The sequence below is a fragment of the Calidris pugnax genome, unplaced genomic scaffold (assembly GCF_001431845.1).
Source record: "Calidris pugnax isolate Ruff unplaced genomic scaffold, ASM143184v1 scaffold54, whole genome shotgun sequence".
Taxonomy (NCBI): Eukaryota; Metazoa; Chordata; class Aves; order Charadriiformes; family Scolopacidae; genus Calidris; species Calidris pugnax.
The window spans coordinates 3,460,496-3,485,574 of NW_015090864.1; the positions used below are offsets into that span (position 1 = coordinate 3,460,496).

At 41.0% G+C, this 25,079-nt stretch overlaps 1 protein-coding gene across 1 annotated transcript in view; it reads left to right on the plus strand.

The window, feature by feature from the left end:
• Positions 1–25,079, plus strand: part of CRHR2 (corticotropin releasing hormone receptor 2) — a 96,121-nt gene that overhangs the window by 64,214 nt on the left and 6,828 nt on the right. Inside the window, exons 5-8 of the mRNA XM_014944859.1 lie at positions 4,466–4,583; positions 8,577–8,730; positions 11,510–11,570; positions 17,778–17,850. Coding sequence (XP_014800345.1) covers positions 4,466–4,583; positions 8,577–8,730; positions 11,510–11,570; positions 17,778–17,850 — 406 coding nt within the window. The remainder of the gene's footprint in view (positions 1–4,465; positions 4,584–8,576; positions 8,731–11,509; positions 11,571–17,777; positions 17,851–25,079) is intronic.

Sequence of the window (25,079 nt, forward strand, 5' to 3'; positions counted from 1 at the left end):
GCTGTGATTGTGTCTGAAGGAGCAGTTTAGCAGTCAGTCCCCTCATCTCCCATTTCTCCCCCCTCTCCCATGACTATTTGCCCTCCTGAGAAGGTAGCTCTGGTCTCTGTGCTCTCATTTCCCTGATGTTGTCACTGCCACACTCTCCAGATTGTGATATCTCCCTGCTGAGGCAGGAATAATTCCAGATTTCTTGGCTTCTGAGTTGGGAGGGAATGCATTCATGCCAATCACCGCAACTCTAGGGAAGCTCAATTCGCCAATTTATAATACAGTTCAACATGTTTCAAATTCGACCTCCTGCCATTTACAATGTGATGTGAATTCCTTTTCAGTGCTGCATTTGAGGGCAGTTAGTGCTGTTCTGGAGCACTTGCTTACCTTTTGCCTACACACAGTGAAGGCAATAATTAATCAAGGAGAAAAGAACTGTGGAGCTAATTGTCATATGGCTGTTATGACTGTTTAAAAAGTTTTCAAAAAGGGACAGGTCGTTTTCATGAATAACAGGCGTATTTAAATTTAAATTAAGGCTTATAAATTTAAGCCAGCTTCCATCTACCAAGAGCCAGGAAAAGGGCTGTGGAGGACAAATTACTCCTATGAGTATTATTCTTCCTCAGGCTTTGAGATGAGTGAATATGACAAGGTCAGCTTTGCCCTTTCACCAAACATTAACTACGCTGCAGGTCTCCCATTACTCACTGCCTTTCTTGCCCAATTTGGGACACGTCTTTCATTCACTGCCCGCCTCAGACCCCATCCTGGCTACACAGATAAACTTTATGCATGGGGTAAGCTCCTGAGCCCAACGGAACAGTCTCATGTGAATAGTGCCTGAAATGAGGGGCCCCTCATCTCATCCAGTATTCCTCTAGATGCTTTAAATGTACTAAATTGTGATGATAATGTTCACCAGCAGTGCCGGTAAATGAGAGCAGCTCTCTCAGGTGGCTGGCAAGAGATCTTCCCCTTGTGACACCAATTGACTTCGCTGCAGTCCTCCACCTGGGTGCCCTGCAGCCTCCACACACCGTATTAACCCCGCTGTTGTTTCTCCTTCCCTGCTAGGATCCTGACACAGTCCTGTCTCCAGCTTTTCCTGCCCTTGGCTACAAATCACATTACTGCCACTGTGATTTCTCTGCTAGTAGTGGTTAGGAGACAGAGACAAACAGAAACCATGTGCTCTGGGCTCTCTACAAACACAAACAAACTTTGAGTCTCCAGTTGGGACTCTTACTAAAAAGGAAAGGGAAAAACAACAACAACAACAAAAGAGAAGAGGTTAAAACTATTCTGTGCCTGGGGTCACATCCCTGCCTGAGCCATTGAGAAACTTTGCGGCTGTGTGTTTCTCAGCCTGACTATACTGGTGTTTCCATTAAAACCCTAATTGCTATTAACACCAGCAGAGTAGTGGCCCAGACATCACAAAAGCAGCTCCTGCCCCTCTCCTGATGTGCTGCTTTGCCAAGGCAGCAACGTGTGGGGAATGTGGCTGGGGAGAGACTGCAGCCAGAAAAGCAAAATACTTGCTCCACAGCCTCTTCATTACTCTGTTAGCCCCAAATCCAGGAAGCTTTTTAGCAGGTTTTGGGAAATTCCAGCTGCTGGCCACATTTATACTTTCCTTAATTTTATACCAGGATCACATCTTCCCTCAGCACATGTGGCATCTTGAAAACAAGGAGAGTTTTAATCATAATTATCTGTAGAGCCTGGCAGTTCCCAACACGGACCAGATTCTCTTGCTCTGGATACTGAACACACATCACTGAAAATCTGCCTCTGTCCCAAGCGTTTCACGATCCCAGCAAAAGCTGGATGCAGACAGGGCAAAGAAGACAAAACAGTAGGAGCAAGAAGTAGTAAGGAGGGCAGGGATCATGCAGCCTGGACGTGCTGAGGTTGTCTTTATATTCCAAACCACAGAAGAGAATGTGATTTTGATGATTAGGATCCTATTGGGGGGGTGGAGGGGGAGGAAGCTCTTTTTAGGAACTAAACCAAAAAGTTTACAACTTTGTCTTTGATCCTGTTTGCCTCTTCAGCCAGACCAATGTCCTGCTGTAAATCGTGTGGGATTAAGGTTTATTCCAGACAAATTTAGTGACATTCCAGCATATGGGATGGTTACACTACATCTAAATGGAAGCATGCAGCAAGGATATTTTTTTCCCCACTTGTTTATCTTCTCTCTGTCAAGAAATACATTCAGGTGGCAAGTGTGCTGGATCTGTTTTGTTGTTAGAGCTCTCAAAAGCAATTAATTTCATGCCAGTAACTCTACATTTTGACCTGAATTTCCTCAGTTTCTAGTCCCCTGCCTCCCTCTACCCCTAGAAGCTGTATTTCAAACTCCTTCCTTAATCTGCTAATCCTTAACCTGGAGGGAGTGAATAAAACATCTAGGTGAACAACAGCCACGGGATATTTATGTGCAGAATGATAAACAGAGAACAGATCTTAATAGCACATTTCAAAGTCTGTCCTGAGCCGGGTGGGTTCCTGGGGTTCAGGGTGAAAGCCAGTAGGGGTTGGTTGCCTAGTTTCTTTGAAAGCCTAAGCATGAACCTTTGCCTTGTGTGAAGAAGTGAAATTTTCCAAGTGAGACGTGTCTCTGACACGTTCCCTGATAGCACAGGTTCCACTGAGAGCAACGCTTTTAGGTTTTGTAGCCTAAATAAAAGCAAACGGAGCTGGAGATTTGTTTTCCAAATTGACTCCAGTCATGAGTCACTGAAGCTCTCAAAACCAAATATCAATTTCATACCTGGCGCCTGAGTTGTTAAACTCAGAAGTTGTTTTAACATTCACTTAGTAGGGTTATAGCTCTGAGCATCAATCTGTAAGTTGCAGTACCTCATATGTGGAAGGTCTTCTATTTGTTCTTTTGCTGGATTGCTGTGAAATCTTTGAGAGATTTGTGAGGCTGAGGGACATAACAGAATTGCTTCTGGCCCTAAGACTGATTTATCAAGTCCTAGGAGAAGTGCAATAAGTGTTTCATGATGGCAAAAGAGTGTTTGTTATTTCAAAGGCTGGCTTGTTTGTCATGCAAAAGACCTGAGGCAACAGCAAAGTTGGTTACTGGATTGTGCCTTCTCTTTTTGCTGTCACTGGGATAAGCTACGGTCAGGTACAGTTGGGCAGGTTTAAGAACACCACTTTCTGTGTTTGTCCCATGGTATTTGAGAGCTTCTTTTGCAACCAGGGAGACTGACAATGGCAAATGCAGAATCCTAACCCAATGAGCCCGGGAAAAGCACTGGCTGTTTGAACCCCCGTGGAGGTGATTTTAGTAACTGGAGCTTTTTGCATTTAGCTGCAACTTGGCACTCGCTTTCCTTTACTGGTTCGCAAAGAATGAGAAGACAAATGCTAAATGCTCTTGTCTTAGACTGAATCTGCAGCGAGTAACCTTCTGTCTGGCTTCAGCAGCAAGCACTATTTAAAGTGTCCCCTCTTTTGTTTCATGACACTGTCCCAACTTATTATAGCTCATATTTTACATTTCATCTGAATGGGGGATGGGGAAGGTCTAAAACAAGGCACAAATATTTTCTGGGAAAGGAGAATATGCAGCTCTACCTCATTTAAGAAATCTTGGTACAGCCAGCTAAGCCCAGGGCTGAAAACCAGGCAGTCCGTGCTCTCCTGTTACCTTAATGGGTCTGAATACTTAGAACTTTACACATCAAGCCTGTTCAAGACACTAATCAAATGTAAACTACTCCACTGCCACTCCAGCATGGGTATTTGTCACCAAATCTCCTTCTGTGAACAATGCAACAGACTCCAACGTGTGCAGCCTGGTTGTTTAGGGGCTTATCAGTTCTAGTACCCATAACGGAGCTGATGGGATGGGATGGGATGGGATGGGATGGGATGGGATGGGATGGGATGGGATGGGATGGGATGGAGGGGAGCAAAAATGATAACCAAGGGTGAAATGACCATTTGAATATTTGGGTCTTCCCAGTACATCCTGTTTGATTTGCTTGAATTGATTCTTGTCAAAGGGAGCTCCTCATGTTATCAAAACAAATCGTTGTACATGGCTTTGCAAAATGTTATGCTGTGTTTCTGGAAGAAAGGTGTATAGCAAGGGAAAGAAGCATCTTCCCGTTGCTGTTTTATATTTATGTCATTTATTTGTGTTATGACTACACTCCAAAACCTGGGCTTTGGCTGTGGAACTGGCTGGGCAATTTACCCCAGACCAGATCCAGGTATGCTTACTGGTAAAGATATAAGCTACAGACAGCCTCAGAGACTGTTCTTGCTGACCCATTGGACATACAAACCTCCTGTTTCATAGTGTAATCGAGGTAGTGGAGGGGGTTAAACCATGAGAAATTTTTCAAGTCAACAGAATTAGCTTGTTTATTTTATATAGTCATTAAAGTAGATATGTATATATTCACTATATATGATGATTAAAATGTATTTCCCTGTTTAGGAGTATCCGATGCCTGCGGAATATTATCCACTGGAACTTGATCACCACATTCATCCTGAGGAATGTGATGTGGTTCCTGCTTCAAATGATAGATCACAACATACATGAAAGCAATGAAGTAAGTGCTGGGAGGCAGCATGTCTCTGTCATGTAGTTTGGGGACAGCCAGTGATGCTGAAAGTTGTTCAGAGTATTACAAAGGGCACCTTTCCACATGCTGAGAGTGACTTTCATGTAATTTCAATGAGATGAAGAATATGAGCTTAGATTTGCAAAAACTTCATTTATTTCCTCATTACTTCATATCAAAGGAGGGGTTTGAAGTAAAAATCCCGCCCAAAAGCTTATCTGTGTTCTTCATTGACCGTAGATACTTTCCATATTTATACACTGTGAGACACAGTATTGTGAGAGACACTAAATTTGGTGTTTCTTGAACATTTATGTCAGAGCATCTTGCAGTGATGTGCAGTTGTGTAGGGAAAACATTCATTCCAGAGGGCAACATCTCCATCAACAGAGTACAGAAATAATTGATGTGGCTGTTGAGGCTCTGAGTCAGCTACCTCGATGACAGTGGGCACCTTGCTGTCTGCAGACAGTGGGACTCCCAAGAAAATAAGAGATAGGGCCTGAAACAGTACACTTTTTGCTTCTTGATGCCTTTTTGGAATAAAAAAGGTCCATTTTTCTGCTAATCCCTTCTTCACCATACTGGCCTCTGTGATATGGGCTGCATCCAGCAGCAAGTCCCTGTCACTGAAAGGGGTGGCTCCTTCCTTCAGGGACCCCAACGCTTCACTCCGACTCCTGCTGCTTATTTTGCACTAACTCTGGTCCTTTTCTTGATCCTTTGGAGAGGACTGAACCCTTGGAAGCTGAACTCACTAAACTGGTGGAAAACTGACCTAGCGAACAAAAAAGCAAGGAAGAATTTTCTGCTGGTGTAGTGATTGACGTCAGCTCTCTGATGGGTGATTGAGAGTCAGAGCCAGTTCAAGGTTCCTCCTGTTTAGTCACCCAGCAGCCCAAGTAATACAAGGATTTTGGAGTGGGTTAAAAGCATCCACTCTGAAAGAAAAAACATTTCTCTTGATTTTCTTGGGGAATAGTTCTTTTTGATAGTCCTTCGGCTAAAGTTTTTACTGTTCTTATTCCCTTTGTAATATTCTTAGAGTGGAATATTTTTTTTAGAGTTGTCCCCTGATATTTACCTCCATAATCAAGAAAAAACAGTGTGCTACAAACACACAGGCATACACACACCCCCCCTTCAAACTCTTTCTCTTTGGAAAGCAGGTGGACTAAAGTGCTTATAGATTATGAGCTGATATCAATCAATGGGGCTCCACTTGCATAGGAGCTGGTCCTGTAGAAATTAGAAACCACCTCAGGAGCCTGGATATCCACTCATTTTACTGTCAGATGGGTACTCATTGTCCTTGGTTAACTTTTCAAATGTGAGATTTGATATCTGAACTTTAATCCCATACTTTGGGAAAACAAATAGAAAAGTCGTTAGTACCTAGATAAAGAAATCTAAGAATCAAAGTTTTTTGGGACATCTGTTCATAACTTTGTATTATTATTCAACCAGATGCTCCTTTGAGAAGACGTGGCTTGTGTTAACTCACTGTTTGCTTTGTCTGTGTTTCTGACATTTTCAGGCTACAGAAGATGGTGGTATATGAGCTTTAGTGTTGACAGTTTTATGCTGCGTGATTTACTCTCATGAAAATACTGCAAGTCTTAATACAAATTTTTACAGTTATTTAGGAAAAATCAGTTAGAGTCAGGCACTCAAATGGTTTTTAAAATACGACCACAAAACACCAAGGAAAATATAAACCTATAAATGTACGGACAAATCCTCACATGCCTCAGTTTTCATTAATGCATCTTGTCTCTGCAGAACACTGCAGTCTTTTTGGGAAAGAGCTTTATACAAGCTTAGTGATAACTTTGTTATGGTCTTATTGTGGTATACGTCAGAGTTAAAATAATGCTACCAAAATCAATGGGAGCAACATCATTTATGCCAGCTAATGATGAGATCTCTTCTGTGCTGATCAGTGGAGATTAAATAATGAATGCAGTTACAGAAGCATCAAGGACTCAATGTGGGAACATTCTGCATGAAGTTATAGTGCTTATGCTAATAAATCAAGAAGGGGAATTGCTGAAGATACCTGGAGCCTAATGATGGGTACATGTGGGGATCAAGAATCCTCAGTCAAATAAATGAAAAGGTATAAATTAATGAGTTCTGCTAATTGGGTTTATTATTTAATAAAAATAAATCCACAATTCCGAAAGGAATTGCTCAAAATTCATTTTATTCTGGTTTCCTATGGAAACGATGCAGAAGGAGATCTCACCACCACCATAAGTATTTGTCTCTATCTGTCCCAGTGCCTTCCCAACTCACTGGTCAGTTCCACTCAGCTGTGACACAGGAACAATGAGCTCAGATATAATTATTTTTTACAATTCTTATGAAAATGGGCAGTCGTGGAGAGGACAAAAACTGTGTAGGGGTTGCAACTGAGGAGTTCCAAGGAGTGGAACAAGAGTCTAGACATTATATCAGAAAATTTACATGAGAATGAGACCACAGGGAAAGATTTAATTCATGCTCATAACTTTGAAAAATCAAATGTGAGACTTAGAGTCTTTGGAAACCTGGTCTTACTAGTTTGGGGGTCAGGAATGGAGCTAAGATATTTGTTTGGTGTTAGCCAAAAAATAGGGGTTTTTTTTGGTTTGTGGTTTTATTTTCCTTTGCTCAGGCTAAGAGGAGAAGCAAAAAAGAAAATTTAATTTGGTTTAAACAAAACTTTGAAAATAAAGCATTTCATCTTCTTCTCAGTTGCTCTGGTTTTTAATCCTATTTTACAGATGAAGCCAAACTAAATTTCAAATCTTAATGAAATATTAACACATCCAAAAGATTTCTTCTGTTTATTTCAGCTCAATAAACAGAAGTGATCACAACTCGTGAATGGGCTCTCATTCTGTAACTGTGTGTCTTGTCCAATAAATTCTTAGTCCACAGCATTTTGCTGGGTTTGATAGTGCATCTGCTGCTCTGTTGACTGCCTAGAGATCATCAATACCTCGTGCATATGAAGTCTGAAATAAAATTAACTGAGGGTCAAAAGTTTCAAATACTTTAGTAGAGTTAATTAAAAGGCTGGAGAATGGTGAGACCCAAATGACATCAGTGATACCAGCTAACATAGGTAATTAATGTCATGCTTCAGGGAATACGCTGAATGGCTGCTTGGCCAGAAAGAAATTTTCCCAGATTTCTGTGTGGAAATTACCATCAGCAGTTACTTGTGATTTATTGATGTGGTGTTCCCATCTGCCTCTCTGCAGCTGATTTTGTATTCCACAGATGTGGTCTCACTGCACAGCCATTAGGAGAAGATGTCTTAACTGCTACAAAATTCCCGTTGAAGTTATGGCAAAATTCAGGGGTGCTGTGTGTAGTGATGTGACTTCCACCCTGAAGCACTAATGGCAGGAACAGAGGGGATGAATTAGCTGAGAAAAGTGTATCTTTAAAGTGAAATATCTTTTTTCTAAACGTCTGTTGTGCTTCCTCCCTTCTGTGGAAATGAAGCGAGACTGTAATATTAACTTCTATCTTACATTTTCTTGGAATTGCTCAGCAGGTGGGTTATTCCGCTTAAAATATGCTTAGACTCTTACGTCATCTTTGGATACGACCCTGGGCTATGGCTGTACCTCCCTGAAAGATCATCTGTAGTCAAATGACCTGCCTCCTCTTGTCTTCTTTCCACGTGGCTGCTTCTCAAACTGCTTGCAGACTGCTGCTGTGGACGTGCCTTGTGACATGTTCACTTTCCAGACATGCTCAGGTACAGGAGATCCTGCGTGTTGTGGTCAAAGCCAAGCCTCAGCAGAAACTCACAGACACAGCTGGGAATTGCTGACAGCACCCAAGATATTCCATTTCCAAGATAAATCTGTGTCCCATGAATGAATTCTAGCGTTGATTTTTAAGGGAAAAACCAGATATAGAATTTTTTTTTTTAATGTTCTCGCCATGATTTTAAAATGTTCTTTTCTGTTTCCTTTCCAGCCCTGGTGTCGATGTATTACCACCGTCTACAATTATTTCGTGGTGACCAACTTCTTCTGGATGTTTGTGGAAGGCTGCTACTTACACACCGCTATCGTGATGACTTACTCCACAGACAAACTGCGGAAATGGGTCTTTCTCTTCATAGGATGGTGTAAGTGCCTTGTGTGTTTAAAATGGTGTTGCGTGGTACCTGGCATTAAAGTGATAAAGACAAAAACAGCAAGAATAGACTTTAAAAATCTCACTGTGGTGAAATCTGACATTCAAATCTAGCTTTGTCAGAACATGAGATCAGGTTTGGTTCTTCACTGCGGTGATGACACAAAGCTAATAGGTTATTGCTGGTTTTATCTTCTTCATTTAGATCCTTGGGCAGCTGGTGTTAAGGACAGAAAGAGAACTCCCAGGCTCAGCATTTTGGGAGTAAAGCAGTTCATACCATGTCCCTTTCGTTTTGATCAGCAGAGCAGTGAGCACAGCCTCTTATACACTGCTGCTTCACAGGACATGGAACAGAAAATGCACTGTCCATGCCCTCTGGACCACTCGGTCTCCAGAGTCAGACGAGACGCTTCTAAGCGAGAAGCTGACAAGAAGAGAAGCCTAATTATCTGCCAGTCCAACCTTACAGCTGCCTTTTGTCTGCTGAAGGGTTTGTTCCTAGAAAGCAGCCCTTGATAGAGCCACATGTCAACTTTGTACTATTCTTGTGGCTACTCAAAGACAGAAAAAGAGCTCATTGCATGCTGTTACCTCCCTTCTACTGTGTCAGCCTGGGCCAGAGCAAAGGCTGCTCCTTTTCTCTACCTGCATCCATGCAAGCTGGTCCATCAGCGCAGGCTGGGAATCAACTGTTGGAGTAGCAGCCCTGCTGAAAAGGCTGTAGGGCTTGCAGTGGATGTGGGCTTGTTATGAGCTATCAGTGCCTCCTCGTCACAAATATGGTAAAACACATAATCTGGGACTAGAAGACTGAGGGAAGTTATTAATACTTTCTACTCAGCTTTGGTAAGGCTGCCTTTGGAATACTGTGGTCAGTTTGGGGTCTCTTAGGTCAAAGGGGATGTGAAAAAATTGGAGATTATTCAATAGAAGGCTGTCAATGTGATCAGGGATCTAGACGACATGACATGTGAAGTGAGGCTGAAGGAGCTGAGCTTGTTTAATCTGGCAAAGAGGAGGGATCCCTAAGGAGGGATCTCTTGGGTACCAAGAATGATTTGAAGAATAATTGCAAAGATGATGGAGCCAAATTCTTCTTGATAATAGGATATGTTATAAGAAGGGACAACTACCACAAATCGCAGACTGGGAGGTTCCAGTTGGACATTAAGAAAATAGAAAATATGCCAAAAAGTTAGGGCAACACTGAACAGATGATGTAGAAGCTGTGGAATCTCTCACCCTGGAGGTATTGAAAATTCAGCAAGGCTAAGCCCTGGCTGAGGTTAGCTGGTGTTGATAGCTCTGCTTTGAGCAGGAGATTGGGCTGGAAACCTTCAGAGGTCCTTCCCAACCACTATATCCATGATTTTAACTTGGCCAGTTTGGCAAGACAAGCCCCATGTGGACAGCTTGTTTGCTTGAATGCAAAATCTGAGGTAAAACAGAACTTGTGAATTTGACAGTTCTTTTCTGTTGAAAGAAGAAAGGTGGAAAAAAGTAGCAAATATTTTATTTTCTGGAAGTAGAATGACATTTTGTTCAGAAATGCCTCTTCCTCTCAGAATTGAGCAAAAGTAATTGGATTGCAGTTCTGAAGGCAGGAATAGCCTTTAAAACAAAATATATCATTCAATCCAAAATCAAATGGGAGGAAAGAGGAGTTGTAGAAGAAAGAAAATGTTTATGTGGGGAATTGATTCCATTTTTTTTTCAATATTTCTCAGTTCTGTCACCAAACTGGAAAATCAGCTGCTCACACAGCTCTCACGGACCCCGTGTGTTGTTCCCTGGTATTTTCCCTCTCTACCTCTCTCAGAGCGCACTGGGTCTCTGATCACTAATGTAGGAGTGGTGTAAGCTGAATATATCTTTCCTCTCACCATTTTGGGTGCTCTCCAGCTCTGCTTTGCCTTCCCATACACAATCTTTTATCATCTTTATGCTCAAATCCCTGTTCTTCACTTCACAAGGAAAAGTCAAATGTTCTCATAGAATCATAGAATGATTTGGGTTGGAAAAGACCTTAAAGATCATCAAGTTCCAACTCCTCTGCCAGAGGCAGGGACTCCTCCCACTAGACCAGGCTGCTCAAAGCCCCATCCAGCCTGGCCTTGAACATCTCCAGGCGTCCAGAGCTTCTCTGGGCAATCTGTGCCAGTGTCACACCAACTTTAGTGAAAAATTTCTTCCTGATATTTAATCTAAATCTACCCTCTACCAGTTTGAAGCCATTATCCCTCGTTCTATCACTACGTGCCTTTGTAAAAGGTACCTCTCCAGTTTTCTTGTAGGCCCCCTTCAGATACTGGAAGGCTGCTATAAGGCGTCTTCTCTTCTCCAGGCTGAACAACCCCAACTCTCTTAGCCTGTCATAAGAGAGATGCCCCAGCCCTCTGATCATCTGTAGGAGAAAGGACATGGCTACATTTTGTCTGTTCATGCCCAAAAAAACATGGGGGAAATGTGCACCAGATCCTTTGAGTCAATTGTGAACAAGATGGAAGACAACACAATCACTTGAAGAGCACACTTTCCTCCTCCAAAAAATCTTCAAACCAGCTGGACTCTGAAGGCCTAGCACAAACCAAGCACAAATAAAGAGGCCTTAGCAATTGTGATGTCTCAAGTATACCAAGATAGGACCACTTGTATTTAGAGTCTTCTGTTCATTAATCAAGACTCTTCTCACACAAATCTGAATCTACATCTGTATCATCCAGCCATGCATGGGTTGTGATTAACTCCTGATTTTTTTGCTGTTGCAGGTATTCCTTGCCCAATCATCATTGCCTGGGCCATTGGCAAACTATATTATGAAAATGAACAGTAAGTGATGTTAACGTTTGTGTTTATGTGGCTTTCTAAATAAATTAATAAGTTGCTGCAGGCTGAACTGGTAATATAGAAATAATCCTGATTGATAGGAAAGAGGAGAGGTCACATTATCTCCATCCAAATCCAGACCATCTCAAATTTCAGAGCACTACCTGAGTCAACTCCCAGAAATACCTTTCCCAAATATCCTTGGCCGAGCCCTGAAGCTTTCATTTGATAGCTTTATACATGATTTAGGGTCAGGTTAATCTCTTTCAACGAGAGTTTTGCTTGAGTAAGACCTTGGTAAAAACTACAGTTGAGTGCTAAAGGATTTAGCCATCTGGGTGTGCAGGATTCGGTTGACAGTCTGCCAAGAATAGTCTTATGGCTGGAATTTTTGCATTTTTGTTTCTGGCTTTTCCAGTTGGAAGCAGTTAGTGCATGAAATTGAAAAATATGGAAGAGAAAGAGGCATCTGTGTTTTGGGAGTTTTTCCCTCAAACATCGATATTGGTCAGATACAGCTCGGGTTGCACATTTCAACTAGCGTTTGGATCAATGTCTATTCTCTGTGACAGCTCCCTTCCCTAATGTTAAAAAAATTCTTTTCTCCATTAATCTGTTTTTCATATGGCCACACTGTCTGTCTGTAGTGCGTCTGATTAAATGTAGGTGTCCACCTTGTAGGTGTCTGCCTCTGCTCTAATCTGTGGTCTCGTGTGATCAGCAGTGATCAGACAAAGCAGTATATGAGTCTGGGGTGCATTTCATCACATCTGGAAGGAGATGTCCAAAGTAGGTTGGATGAACTAGACTTACCTTCACTATCTCTCCTGACTAAAAGGGAGGTGGAGAGGATGACTGGCTCAGCTTTGGGCATCTCTGCTGTAGGTGTGAGAGGAATTCTGTTATGCACTACTAAGTTCCTCTTCTCTGCTCCCCACAAACTTTTGAACCCTTGACCAATCTCTCTTCTGTAGCTTTAAAGATGACTTTGAAGGTGATAATCTAATTTCCAGAATTTACACTTATTGTCAAGCAGACAGACACCCTTTCACCGAGGGAGTTTTGTGTGATTCCATCCCTGCCTACAATAACCATACAAGAGAATTCATACGGTAGTCTCAAAATGGCAAGAAAAACTTCTGTTGGAACCTGTTCCTTGGGTGTCCAGTTCAATCAGCCCTGGGTGTTAACCTCAGATCACCAGATTTCCCTAATTTCTGTGTTCACAGACCTTCTTATTTCTGGATGGGTCAAGGATCACAACATTCTGGGTCTGCTTTGTGGTCGTGCACAAGCTGGGGCAGCATGGCAGCTGTCTCATTGTGCTGAAGTAGGGCTTTTAGCTCTAGAACTAGAGCTGAGGGAACTGGTCACCTTAAACAGCATGAAACAAAATACCAAAACTGAGGCAAAACACCATGGGCTTTAATACTGGTGATTCACACCAAACATTCCTGTTGTGAGTTCAACACCAAGGTCTGAACACCTCATTTTGGAAGGCTGCTCATCACTGCCAAAAGAAATAATGCATGGTCACATTCCTTCTAGTGGTTGTCGTGCACAAGCTGGGGCAGCATGGCAGCTGTCTCATTGTGGTCGTGCACAAGCTGGGGCAGCATGGCAGCTGTCTCATTGTGCTGAAGTAGGGCTTTTAGCTCTAGAACTAGAGCTGAGGGAACTGGTCACCTTAAACAGCATGAAACAAAATACCAAAACTGAGGCAAAACACCATGGGCTTTAATACTGGTGATTCACACCAAACATTCCTGTTGTGAGTTCAACACCAAGGTCTGAACACCTCATTTTGGAAGGCTGCTCATCACTGCCAAAAGAAATAATGGAAGGTAGGACCCTTGATAGATGCCACAACAACTGAGATTGCACTGCACACAAGGTGGGTAGATGAAGAAACCACTGCACCATCGGTACCACTGCCTCCTTTCACCATCACTGTATACCCACAAAGTGAATGTGAAAGAATCTCCCCTCACTGTGTTACGGATGTGAAGAAAGACACGACATGTTTACAGAGGTATGAATGCCACCTTTCACCAGCGAAGGTGTGACTGGCCCAGATCCTGTGCAGCAGAAGAAAGGGAGATACAAAATACAGGCAGCAGAGCAAGAAAGACGAAGTGATCCCATTTGGTATGCAGAATATCCGGGCTGCTCCTGTTGAGTCTCTAAGGCTCAAGCTCTGTGCCTTGGGTGGATTATCAAATGGAACTTGTGCATTTAAATCCATGCCATGGACAAACCCATATACACATCATCTGCCCCACGTGCTTACTGATAAGCGAGGTGCCAGGTTACTCTTGATTGACCCTGACAATTAAACCTAATGTCTTGTGTATGAAGAAGGCAGAGCCAGACACTTCTCAGTGGTGCCCAGTGACAGGACAAGAGGCAGTGGCACAAACTGAAACACATGAAATTCCATCTGAAAATCACCTTTTTACTGTGAGGATGGACACTAGAAGAGGTTGTCCAGGGAAGTTATGGAGTCTTTGTCCTTGGAGCTACTCAAAAGCCAGCTGGGCACAGCTCTGAGCATCCTGCATCAAATGACTCTGCTGGACCAGACAATCTCCAGAGGTCCCTGCCAGCCTCAGCTATTTCATGAAAGCAAGCTGATCTCCCCAATCAGCTTAGCTGTTATGCTCCATTTATCTTGACCACAGGGGAAATCATGTGTTATTCCCCCATGAGGTTAGACCTAACAAACTGGACACATGCAGAGAACATGTACTCTCCTGCAGCTTCCAAGGCTGTTTGGGTATCCCAGTGGACAGCCCAAAATTCAGATCAAAACGGGAAACTGCTCTTCTTCATCTGACTGTGCATTTGAACTGCAACTTACGTTGTTTGGAGGTTGAACTAGAATTCAAATTACGTCTCTCTTTCACACAGGAGTGTAAAACAGTCACAATAGTCCTTCACACGGGAAGAACATTAAGAAAATGCTTCAACCAGCTTCCTAATGTTTTCATTTTCATTCTTACTAGGGACCGTGCTCTGCATATCGAGGCTGTATTTGTCTCAATATTGGTACTGTGGCAAACATCCTGTCTGGCGTTTAGCAGTTCTTTAGCAAAATCTGACAACTCTGAAAAAAGTACTGTTAAGTCTCAATAAGAAAAAGCACACAAATGATTAAGAGCTACTGTAATTTCATTGATGGACAGCTGGTAAGGGGAAGAACATTAGTAATATCTAATTAACCGCAGTGATAAAACCAGTGTTGGGTTTTGTTATGTAAAGAACTATCAGAGAACCATGAAGAATATTAATTAGTGCTATTGAATAGAAGTATGTTTACATATCTGAGTCTAATCAGAACTGTCTTCCTAAATTGTGCTCTTCAATTTTCAGGGAGTGTTTGTTTATTCTTTCAGAGGTTAAAAAAGAAAAAGAAAAAGGCTTTTTTGTTTTTTCACATAGATGGAATTAAACTTGTGATGCATCAATTAATTTTCAGTGGTTTGGGTTTCTCTTTTTGGTTCGAAAGAAATGTGCAGTCCTGATTCTATTGCAGAAATAACAGCTTGTGTTGGATTTAAAGTAAGAGTTAAGATGACAGGCAGAAAAGTTTGCAATATCTCAGCTAAGGACCCAGTTTGAACAGTTAGACTGTAAATGTGGAATACAGCTGATCATATGCAAACATATGTAATGTCATATCTGTCCTCTCGCCATTACTCTCCTGATTCAATTGGTGTATTAGAAACGTTTAGATTACAGTGTAACAGTTCTGTTTTAGAGCCTAATAAGATTAACACCTTCCTAGAAAAACTGCTGCTCTTTATTCTTTTTTTTCCAATAACTCCTGGAGCATTAAGGTCCCACGGATGTCCCTGTGTTGAAGTCTTTCTTTGGCAACAACCTTGTTCCCTCAAATTGTGTGGAAGTGTGTATATACACATGATGCTTCAGTCAATGCAGCCTTGGTCTAATACTGGCCTTCAGAGAATATATGTCAGCATTTTGCTTTTCAGTATGGTCTTACAGTTAAGCAGTATTCAAATTCCAAAGAGCAATGAGCAGCCTTTGCCCTGGAACATCATTTGTGCTCTACCAGCTCTGTTCCAAATTCTCTGCTGGCTTTTTCTAGTCCACTAAGTTCTTCCACGTGCCTCAGTCTGTTCCTTATTAGTCCCTCTGCTAGATTCCTCTGCTAGAACAGCCAGCTTCTCTAATAGATCTTGCTTCTCTGAGTTTCAGGCAATATAGTTCTCCCAAAATGCCCTTCAAAACCTCTCTCAAATCTAGGTCTTGCAAGTCCTGGAGAGTTGTGTTTCCTGCTTTGGCATCTCTTGCAATTAATTTTTCTTCATATCTTTCCATCTCCATAACAAAAAAACCCACCCAAAAATCAGTTTCCTTCATTTAAGACTGCCTTGGGGATTCTTCTTGGATGATAACTCAGCTGCAGGAAGTACCTTTTTCCAAGTCTTGCTCTCATCAGCAAATTTTGGAAGATTGGTTGCAAAATTATCAATTTACAGTAATTTGCAGCCAGTGCACCAGGGAATAATGTTTTATGTTTATTTGGAACTTAAAAGACATATAAACTGAATCAAGAAGAGGCAAACAATTGTGTGATACTGAGTTCTATTCCTAGATATCTGCTGTGTATCTCAATATTTCTGTACATTCAATTCAGTAAGAGGATTTTGCAATAGGCAAGGAACACATTTTGGAGAAAGGTTTTGGGGGCATTATGTGACTCAAAATAATTCCATTTGTACCATAATTTTCCTTGTCTCAATTTGTTTGCCTTGGACTCATGAGGTTGTGTCTTACAGATGACCTATTTGAGGCGACAAGTAATATTTCCTGAATGCTTGTAAATGTGCAAATCTGCACCTGTCTCCATGGCCTCCTTGGCTCAGGGATTACCCTTGTTTTCAAGTCTCCAGTGGCCCTAAGCTTATCTTTTGTCACAAGGGACAGGGAAGACATCTTTTTTGCTCTGTGGACTTTTTGTGTGGTATCCACTGAGGGCAAAAAAAAACGCTTTAAGGCATTGTGGTAGCAACGTTGCCTCTACTTGATGGAACCAGGATCCAGACCATGTGGCTTTATCTGTAATATTAAATTAGCTGCACCTGGAATCGTTCCTGGGGCTGGAGTCCAAATAGCATGGAATAGTTCATATCCATATTATTAAACCCTCTTGGTCTCCAAATCAGGGTAGGTGCAGTTTGTAGACTATTGGGATTGTCCTCTGGCTCATGCTAGCTCCAGATTTGTTCCCCAGAAGTCGTTTGGGAGTTGGCTATTGTCTGGCCCAGGCCAAAACTGCAACAAGGAAAATGTAATGGTGTAAATGGTTGAGTCCAGGCCTAATCCCAGTTTCTTATTCATTTACTGACATAAATATAACTGATTTTATTACTGTCAGTTAAGAGAATGAAATGAACATCGGTGGTGGGTCACTGTTAAATCACAAGCTTGGTCTGTTGTGTAGCAACAGCAGGGAGAAAAACACTGGTAATTAGTGGAAGTGAGAGTCAAGCCAGCACTTGGTCACACGTGACCCATCCAGGCTCTCTGCTAGTTTGAGGCCCTTCACTTCACCTGTGCTTTCACTTAACCTAAGCTGATTTCCTTTTGGAAATTTCCTTTTTGGAAATTTACTTTTGTTGGATCAGGTGTTTCCTAGCTTCAGATGATGTCTCTATACTATATACTGGATTTGATGGTCACCAGCCTGTTTCAAAGCCAATGGGATAAACTCCTTATTCATCCAGTACCTTATTTAGACAGCATTTCCTCCAGCCTGAGACATATTTGCTAGTAACAGTCCTTACTTTATGGAATTTAAATATCGCTGGACTCTGCAAAAGATAACAGTTTTTTCTCCTTTCATAGAATATTTCTTTCGTTCCTTTTTGAGAGCCAGCAGGACACCTCTTCTGCATCCTCCTTACAGCAGGTTCTCACATTTCCTAGAAATATTTACATGGCAAATAGCCATAACATAGTGGGGACATGAATGGTGTAATGGGAAGGGAAAATGGGGCTCAGGTCTGTGTCCAAACAAAAAGTGGCTTTGTGGCAGAAAACTCAGTCACTTGCCAATTATGTACATGATTAAACAACTTGTGGAAAAAGGGAACATCTCTCTGTGGTGTCCTTGATGTTAAAGTCTAAAAGAAATACATTCCCCTTTGTAAATTTTTTTTCTATTTGTTTTGTTTCTTACAGATGCTGGTTTGGAAAAGAGCCAGGGAAATATATCGACTATATATATCAAGGGCCAGTGATTCTTGTTCTTCTGGTAAGCATGTATGTGGGTGGAAGGACACTGCCATCTACCATTGAGGCATAATTTGATAGGCATTTGTAATGTTCCACATGTACTTTTATGTAAAATAAAACAAACAAGGTCAAACTACTTCAGCTGTTCTCTGAAGTTGCCACAAGAGCTAACAGTGAAAGTCAGAATTGCAGTGATCTGTTTTTGGCTGTTTCCTTGACCTTAGGCAATTCTTTCCTCCTCCCTCTGTAATGCTGTTTGCCTTCCTTTGTACAATGTTTTGAGATGTGGGAAGGAAAAATGTTCAAAAACTGAAGGTACATTACAATATCTCCTCGTCTACTTGAAGCTTTTGAGTACTAGGGCAATTCCATCATGCACATTGATTAGAAAAATGTGATAATTGTGGTAAGGAATTGCACCTCCTTGTAGTCATTTACATCTTCTTCCTCCTCATCATTGTGTGTGTTCGTTTGTTAGCTTTTCTGTTGTTCAGTTTCCTTTTCAGTGCAGTTCCCAGGCTGTTTATGTGTTTACCCAACACTGACTCCTGTGCCAAAGAACAGTAGAAGGAAGCTCATGCATAAACCATTTTGAACCTTCAACCAAAGTGCACTGATGCCTTCTCAGAAAATATTGGGTGTGGATGAAAAAGATCAATGCTATTAGAAAGGACAGTGCTGAAAAGACCCAATTCTACTCATCCACTCCTTTGCAGTAAAAGCCACTTAGGAAGAAGGCAGATGTCCTAACAGAAAATTCACAGGGCTCAGTGGGATCCTCTGTCTTAGGGATCCAAGGTTCAGTATAGCTGTCCCTTACGCCCCTCCAGTACCCATGGGGAAGGTGCAAATGCTCCAGAATAGGCAGCCACTGGCAGCTTTTTCAAGGTTAAGAAGCTTTGTGCTCTCACTTCGTTAGTGCCCTGCCTTTCATGTGATTCAGCATGAAAAAAAGCTTCTCTGTTGCCTAGGAAGCCAGCTACCAAACTGAATATTTCCTAACCTGAAATCAGGAGAGTTAATTTCTGTGTTAATTGTTGAGATGCAGCAAACAGTTCATATTGTGTGTAGCTGAAAAGAGAAGAAAAGGTAGCAGGAGTCTGGTTTTATGTAAAAAGTCTTTTCTTTATGTTGTAAGGAGAGAAATAAGATCCGTGTGATACACACAATGTAATTGTATGGCACCAAGGGAACCATCCCAAAACCACAAAGAGCTTCACAATAAATAGACTCACTGATATAGAGACTTACTCACAAACAAATCCTATTTAGATACCACAAGGTAGCAAGTTTGCAATACTTGGAGCATTTAGGTTTCACATCATTGACTAGAAGTCTGTGAATCTGTGAGTGTACCATAAGCACTTTAGTTAACAAGATCTGTAAAATCCTTGGATAGCACCTCTGGCAGATACCATAGGTAATTTAGGGTCATGAAGATAACTTTGTTCTCCCCAGAACACTAATTTCTAGTTAAAGACCCCAAAGAGGAACAGAAAATGGAGGTACAGTTGAAGGCTGCCTTTATATACAGAGCTTTATATCTGCCCCTAATTTAGAGCAGCCTTGAGACTCCTATAAACTGAGCTTATAACCATACTGCCCTGAACTGACGTTGTGTATTGAACCTTTCCACATTGGCCTGCACTTGAGCTCTAATTAAAGCATTCATGAGATAACAACAGTAATTGCACTGTGGGGTAGAAAGCAGCTGATGCATTTTAGAGAAGTAACATAAGGGCAAGCTCTTCCTTTCCTCTCCTTAAGGTTATTGCCATCAGAAGGGACTTCTGGGTGAGTAAAGAGCTCTCTGGAAATATAGTCTGAAAGGCAAATCTGAAAACTCCTGTTACAATACACTCCTGAATACTAAAATGTGCCCCCGTCTTTTTTTTTTACTGTTAAAGACTGAGACAAAGAGGGTGTTAAATACATCAGCCTTGGTCACTATGTTTTCCTCTGCATCCAAAAAAGGTGGATATTCTTCTTAGCCCTCCTTTTGTTGCTAATGTATTTATAGAAACATATAAAGATGGAGACAAAGTGCTGCTTTCTTCTTCCCTCCAGTGAGCAGTGGTCACCAGAAAAGGAAGATGCAAAGATTTCAAAAATAGTACAACCCTGTGACCTCTTCCAGTCACAGATAATGAGTTAGATTTGAACTGATGAAGAATTTAAATGTTCAGCTGAAGTTCGTGTTTTATGAAAGAACATACAGGACGATGCTGTGAGAGAACTACCCCAGTGTACCTCTGGAAAGATAAAGACATACAAATGATACTAGAAGAAATGAGTTACTTCCAAAAGAGGGCTTACACTTAAAGCTAAAATTTTAAAAACTCCATCAAATTACAGTTCCTGCCTGCATGCGAGCACTCAGCCTGTGGCAATTCAAACTGGTTCCACCCACTTCAGAGCCAAGTGCCCGGTGTGCAGCTCAGCTGAGTTTTGGTTACCTGTTAGACAAAGGTGACATCATTACCTGTTCAAGAGGCATCATTATACCAGCCAGGGGCAAGGCCATTCAAGTGCTCGTGTTGGTAAATATTCTTAGTTCCAGAGGGCTAAAACCTGCTTCTAAAGATGCTAAGTCTCTTTAAAAGAAAGGAGGATTTTGTCTGTCAAAAATTATTCCCACTGGTTTTGATTTTTCATTTCCTTGCCTCTATGCATTGAACTGCTGCAGCACAAGATAACATAATGCCAAAAACAGGTCATTCAGAAGCTCTGAGCTTCACTGGGAAAAGCAGACTGGCCAAAAATAAAGCCCTTTGATCGTGGTAGCAGTCCTCAAGTCCATCCTTAAACCATATTATTCTTGTATTACATCTCAGGGTACAAAAACTTCAAACAATCCAGTAGAGAGGTTTGTTTGATTGCTTTCCTACTTGTCTTTAGAAAAAAACATTAACATTTACTTGGACTGAAAACAGAAAAACAATTTCAGAGGCAAAGGAAATTGCACATCAATGCTGATCCTGAATATTGGGTGAGAAACTTTTATTTTTATTGACAAAAAATGTGAGGAAGGTAATATAGGTAATCACGCTTCTTTGTTTCATTCCTGAATGGATTTTGGTTTGAGCATATCCCAGTAGAGATCTAACTATCCGGTAATTTAGATGCTTTGAAATTCAATTTCTGATAGTACTAGAAAAATAAACTCTCTTTGGTATTTTCTCTTCAAATTAGTGGGATTTTATATCTCTGGTATCTCCCCCCAGAGTGGCATAACCAAGTTTTAATCATACATCCCTCTCTGAAGGTAAAGAAGGGGCAAAGGGTTGGAAATACATGCCAGGAAACTGAATTTCAGCCTGATTTTATTAAGAGATCTACATTTCTTATGTGCAATTTTAAATTTGTATCCCTGTCAAAGAATTGTTGAACCATGAAAACACAGCGAGATCAGAGAATGAACCTCAGAAAATAGGCACTGGAGGCAGTTAACTGAGCTGCTTTTTTTCTCAGTAACTACTGTTATGGACTGACCCCAGATATGAGCTGCAATATTTCTCAGAGCTAAAATTGTATTAAATTTTCAGGTTTTTTGAACAGGCAGATCAAATATTCAGGTTTTTTAAAAAAAACTGAATTGCATTCAGGTTTAATAGATTTTTTTTCCCTTGTGCTTGAGAACTGAACAGTTTTCTAACCTCTGCTTTTTTGGATCTCGTTGAAAATAATTCACCACAATCAATTAACTGCTGGCATAAGTGGGTATACAAGCTGATAGGAAGCCCTGGAGTTCAATTCTGTCTCTACCTTCATCAGTTATTTACTCTTTCAACAAGACAGATTGCTGCTCTAGTTCTCAGTTTCCCCAGCTATAAAGCAAGCTTAATGATACTTATCTTCCTTTGTAAAATGCTTTGACATTCCTGGGTGGCAAGTGCTGTAGAAGAGTTAAGTGTCCTTAAGAAGATGGGCTCATCCTTACTGCAGTGGAGAATTTTGCTCAGGACACAGCTGACACGTTTAATGAAATGGTCTTTATGATGTGCTAATCGGTAACGATGTAGGACTTCTGTGGTGGCAAGATCAAACTTTGCCCCAGTACTCAAAGTATGACCACAAAAATGGAATTTTATAGCAGCATCCTGTTCTCTGGGGTTTTTTTCTTTTTCTTTCTCAGTAATGCCAAACATTTTTTCTTTCCTTTCTTGAATACCACTGGGAACCAAGATGAAGTTTTCAGGGAGCTGGCGTAATTCCAATCTTCTTTTGTGAATGAAAATACCCAGAGCTTAGTGTAATTCCAGTCTTCTTTTGTGAATGAAAATACCCAGAGCTCATAACTCTTCGTGGAAAGTTAAGATGGCTTTACTTCCCCATTGTGTTACCTTTATATTATGTGATTTCATGTGCCATGCTATTGGCTGGTCACTTAGTATTGTGAGTCCCTAAATCAGTCAGTTAAAATGATTACTCTGATGCCAATTTGGTTGGCTTAATCCTGGGATGAATTTTACCACATTGCATAAAAATGCAAAATCTAAATAAAATAATATTTACATTTCCTAGGAGTGAAGAGGAGCAAACTGTCTAGGAAGCAAAGAAGTATGAGTTTTCTGTCAAGCTTAAAATAGGAAGCCCAGCAGAAATGAGCAAAATAAATGCTAGGTGCCCATTACACTCTCAAAAGAGAAAGAGAAGAGCTTAACGACTCCTCATTTAAACTCCTGAGTTTAAGGAAAACTGCAAAGAAGCCTTCACAGTCAGCATTCCCTCTTTTGGGTATCTTGAAATATTTTGGCTATTTCATCTCACTAAGGGAGATAAATTTCCTTTCAAATGGAACTTGGGTTTTATGACAGAAAATTTTTATGGCTGAAATCTTTTACTGAAAAATTTCTTTTGGTTCAAAAGAGCTTCTGGATTTGTATGTTCAGATTATAATTTATCAGTGCCAAAACAGGTGGTCCAAATGCTTTTTGGATCACTGGCTTATAACTCCATTTTGGGCTCTGAATTTTCATCTCAATTTAGAAATGGAAACGCTAAGCTTCCAAAGCCCTGGCAAGGTATGAAAACTACTTCTTTCCCATCTGTAGTTGGAGAGGGTCTTATTCCAGCTAGAATTATGTTCTTACCACTTCATAAATGAAATTAAGAGAATATGAAATAAGATGGTTTATTCTGTCTTTGATACCTCATCTTTGGATTAATTTTATCTGTCAATAAATATCAAGGGAAAAATCCTTAGTTCTGTTTTCCATTATGAAGCAGAAAACATGTATAAACAGAAATTATTAAAAATACCAAATGAGAGTAAAGATAAATAGAAAGGATGCACTGCCTGTCATCATTACTTCTCTTAAATGTACATTCGTCAGTCTCCTTTTATGGAACTGATGTGTGGGTTTTGTTAGAGCTGTCCAGTTCTGAGATAAATTTATTTGTTGACACAGAGCTCCAATAACAACAAGAAAGTCCTTGACAAATCATTGTGTACTTTGCTAGATACAGTACAGAGGCTCTTTTCTAGGAAAACTCACTTTGCAGTAGTAAGCTCTTTCTTCCTTTGAAATGCTACTATATATATATATAAAAGGAATAAACTCCAGAAGCTTCATCTTCTTCCCTTGTAAATCAGAATCAATGTGGTAGTCACTAGAACTGTATGGATTCTCTCCAGCTGAGAAAATAGCTCCTTTTTCATTTCAAAGACTTCAGCTTTTGCTGAAGTGCAGCAGCCTGTTCCCTGTTTGAGTCCCAGATTGTGTCTTCCATCCTGAACAAACTCAAACTCAACTATGAGCAGTCATATCAGGCCCAGTGTGGACGAATGGACAATAAAAATCTTCAGATTACATCTCTTTGAATGCTACTTAAAGGTCCTACTGAGCCAAGCGTCTTTCTGAAGTGGAGCATTCTTTTAAAAGAAATCATTAAAATTGAACATACTGAAATGTGTCTCTAGGAGGCAAAAGCAGAAGCAAGTATTTTGATGTTACCACATTTGCATCTTTTGCTTTGGAATTTTTTGCTTGTTAAGCTCTGCCTTTGAGAGGTTATCCTATTGAAGTCATCAAGATCTCCTAGAGAGACCTTAATAGAGACAAAAGGGAACCCTTGATGTTGGTGCTTCAAAACATTTTTTAATCTTTCCTGTAGTATAATGTCACAGATCCTCAGTAGATACAGCCACATTCATTCAGTTGAAGCTCAGGTGGGGTACCCCTGGACAATCTGAAGATCACTGGATGGTTTGTGTGGGCAACTGGTTCAAGTCCAAGCACTGTTTTTCCAAAAACATTCATTTAAAATATGTCAAATGAACGACTGTTGAAAATTTCCTGTTCCTCTCCACTGGATATAAATAGAACCTGGGATAACCAGCTACCTAGAAGTAATCTAAAATGAAATTATGCCAATCCAACTTGCCTCCTTATGCTTTTACCCTTCTTATCCTCACTGTGTGATCGAATGGCTTTATAGGCAAGGCCAAGTCACTTCAATTTTCTCTCTTAGATAGCTAATCTAGAAGAATTAGTTATTCTCTTTCCTGAAGCAGCCTGTGGGATGAAGCCAGTAGCAGGAGCTTTGTGCATAACAACCCAAAGGCTGCACTCGTGTCCTGTCCTGGTGCAGTGACAGCTGTGGAAAGTCGCCCTGTGAGAAAGTGGAAAACAAAGCCTTGAAAGAGCTGCATATATTATTCATAGATTCTAAAGCCAGAAGCAGATGTGAATGATTTTTCTAACCTTACTTTATGCATTAAAAAAAGGCCATAGGATTCTCCTGACTTGATGTTGCTCTTTGCGATGAGCTTCTAATGCCTGCCTCAGAAAGTCCTCAAGAGTTGCCTGTTGGTGAAAGCTAGAACTCTGTACTTGGGCAGTGAGTCATTGTCATTGAGTAGTTGTCCTCACACTCTTTGATGCTTGGGGATCAGATGACCAGGTATGACATTTGTCCTTAGATGACTACCAGGGCTTTGACAGGCATTTTCAATTCATTTATTAAATGTTTGCAAAGTGTAATTGTGTGAGTAAACATTAGGTCTGGAGTTCAGAGCAGCTTAAGCTTGGGACCCTGCCTAAGAATCCAGAGGAGTTTGGATCCAGGTTTGCTATTTACAGAGCAGCCATTCATGAGCATGAGGACAGGCAATGAAATTCCCAGGTCTGAGTTTGTTTCTGCAGTTAGGTAGGGTGGCATTTGTGTTTCTGGAGCCTTGGGTGAGCAAGTGGGACAGATTTTCTGTAAATGACAAGTGGCAAATGGGTTCAGGCAGCCAACTAT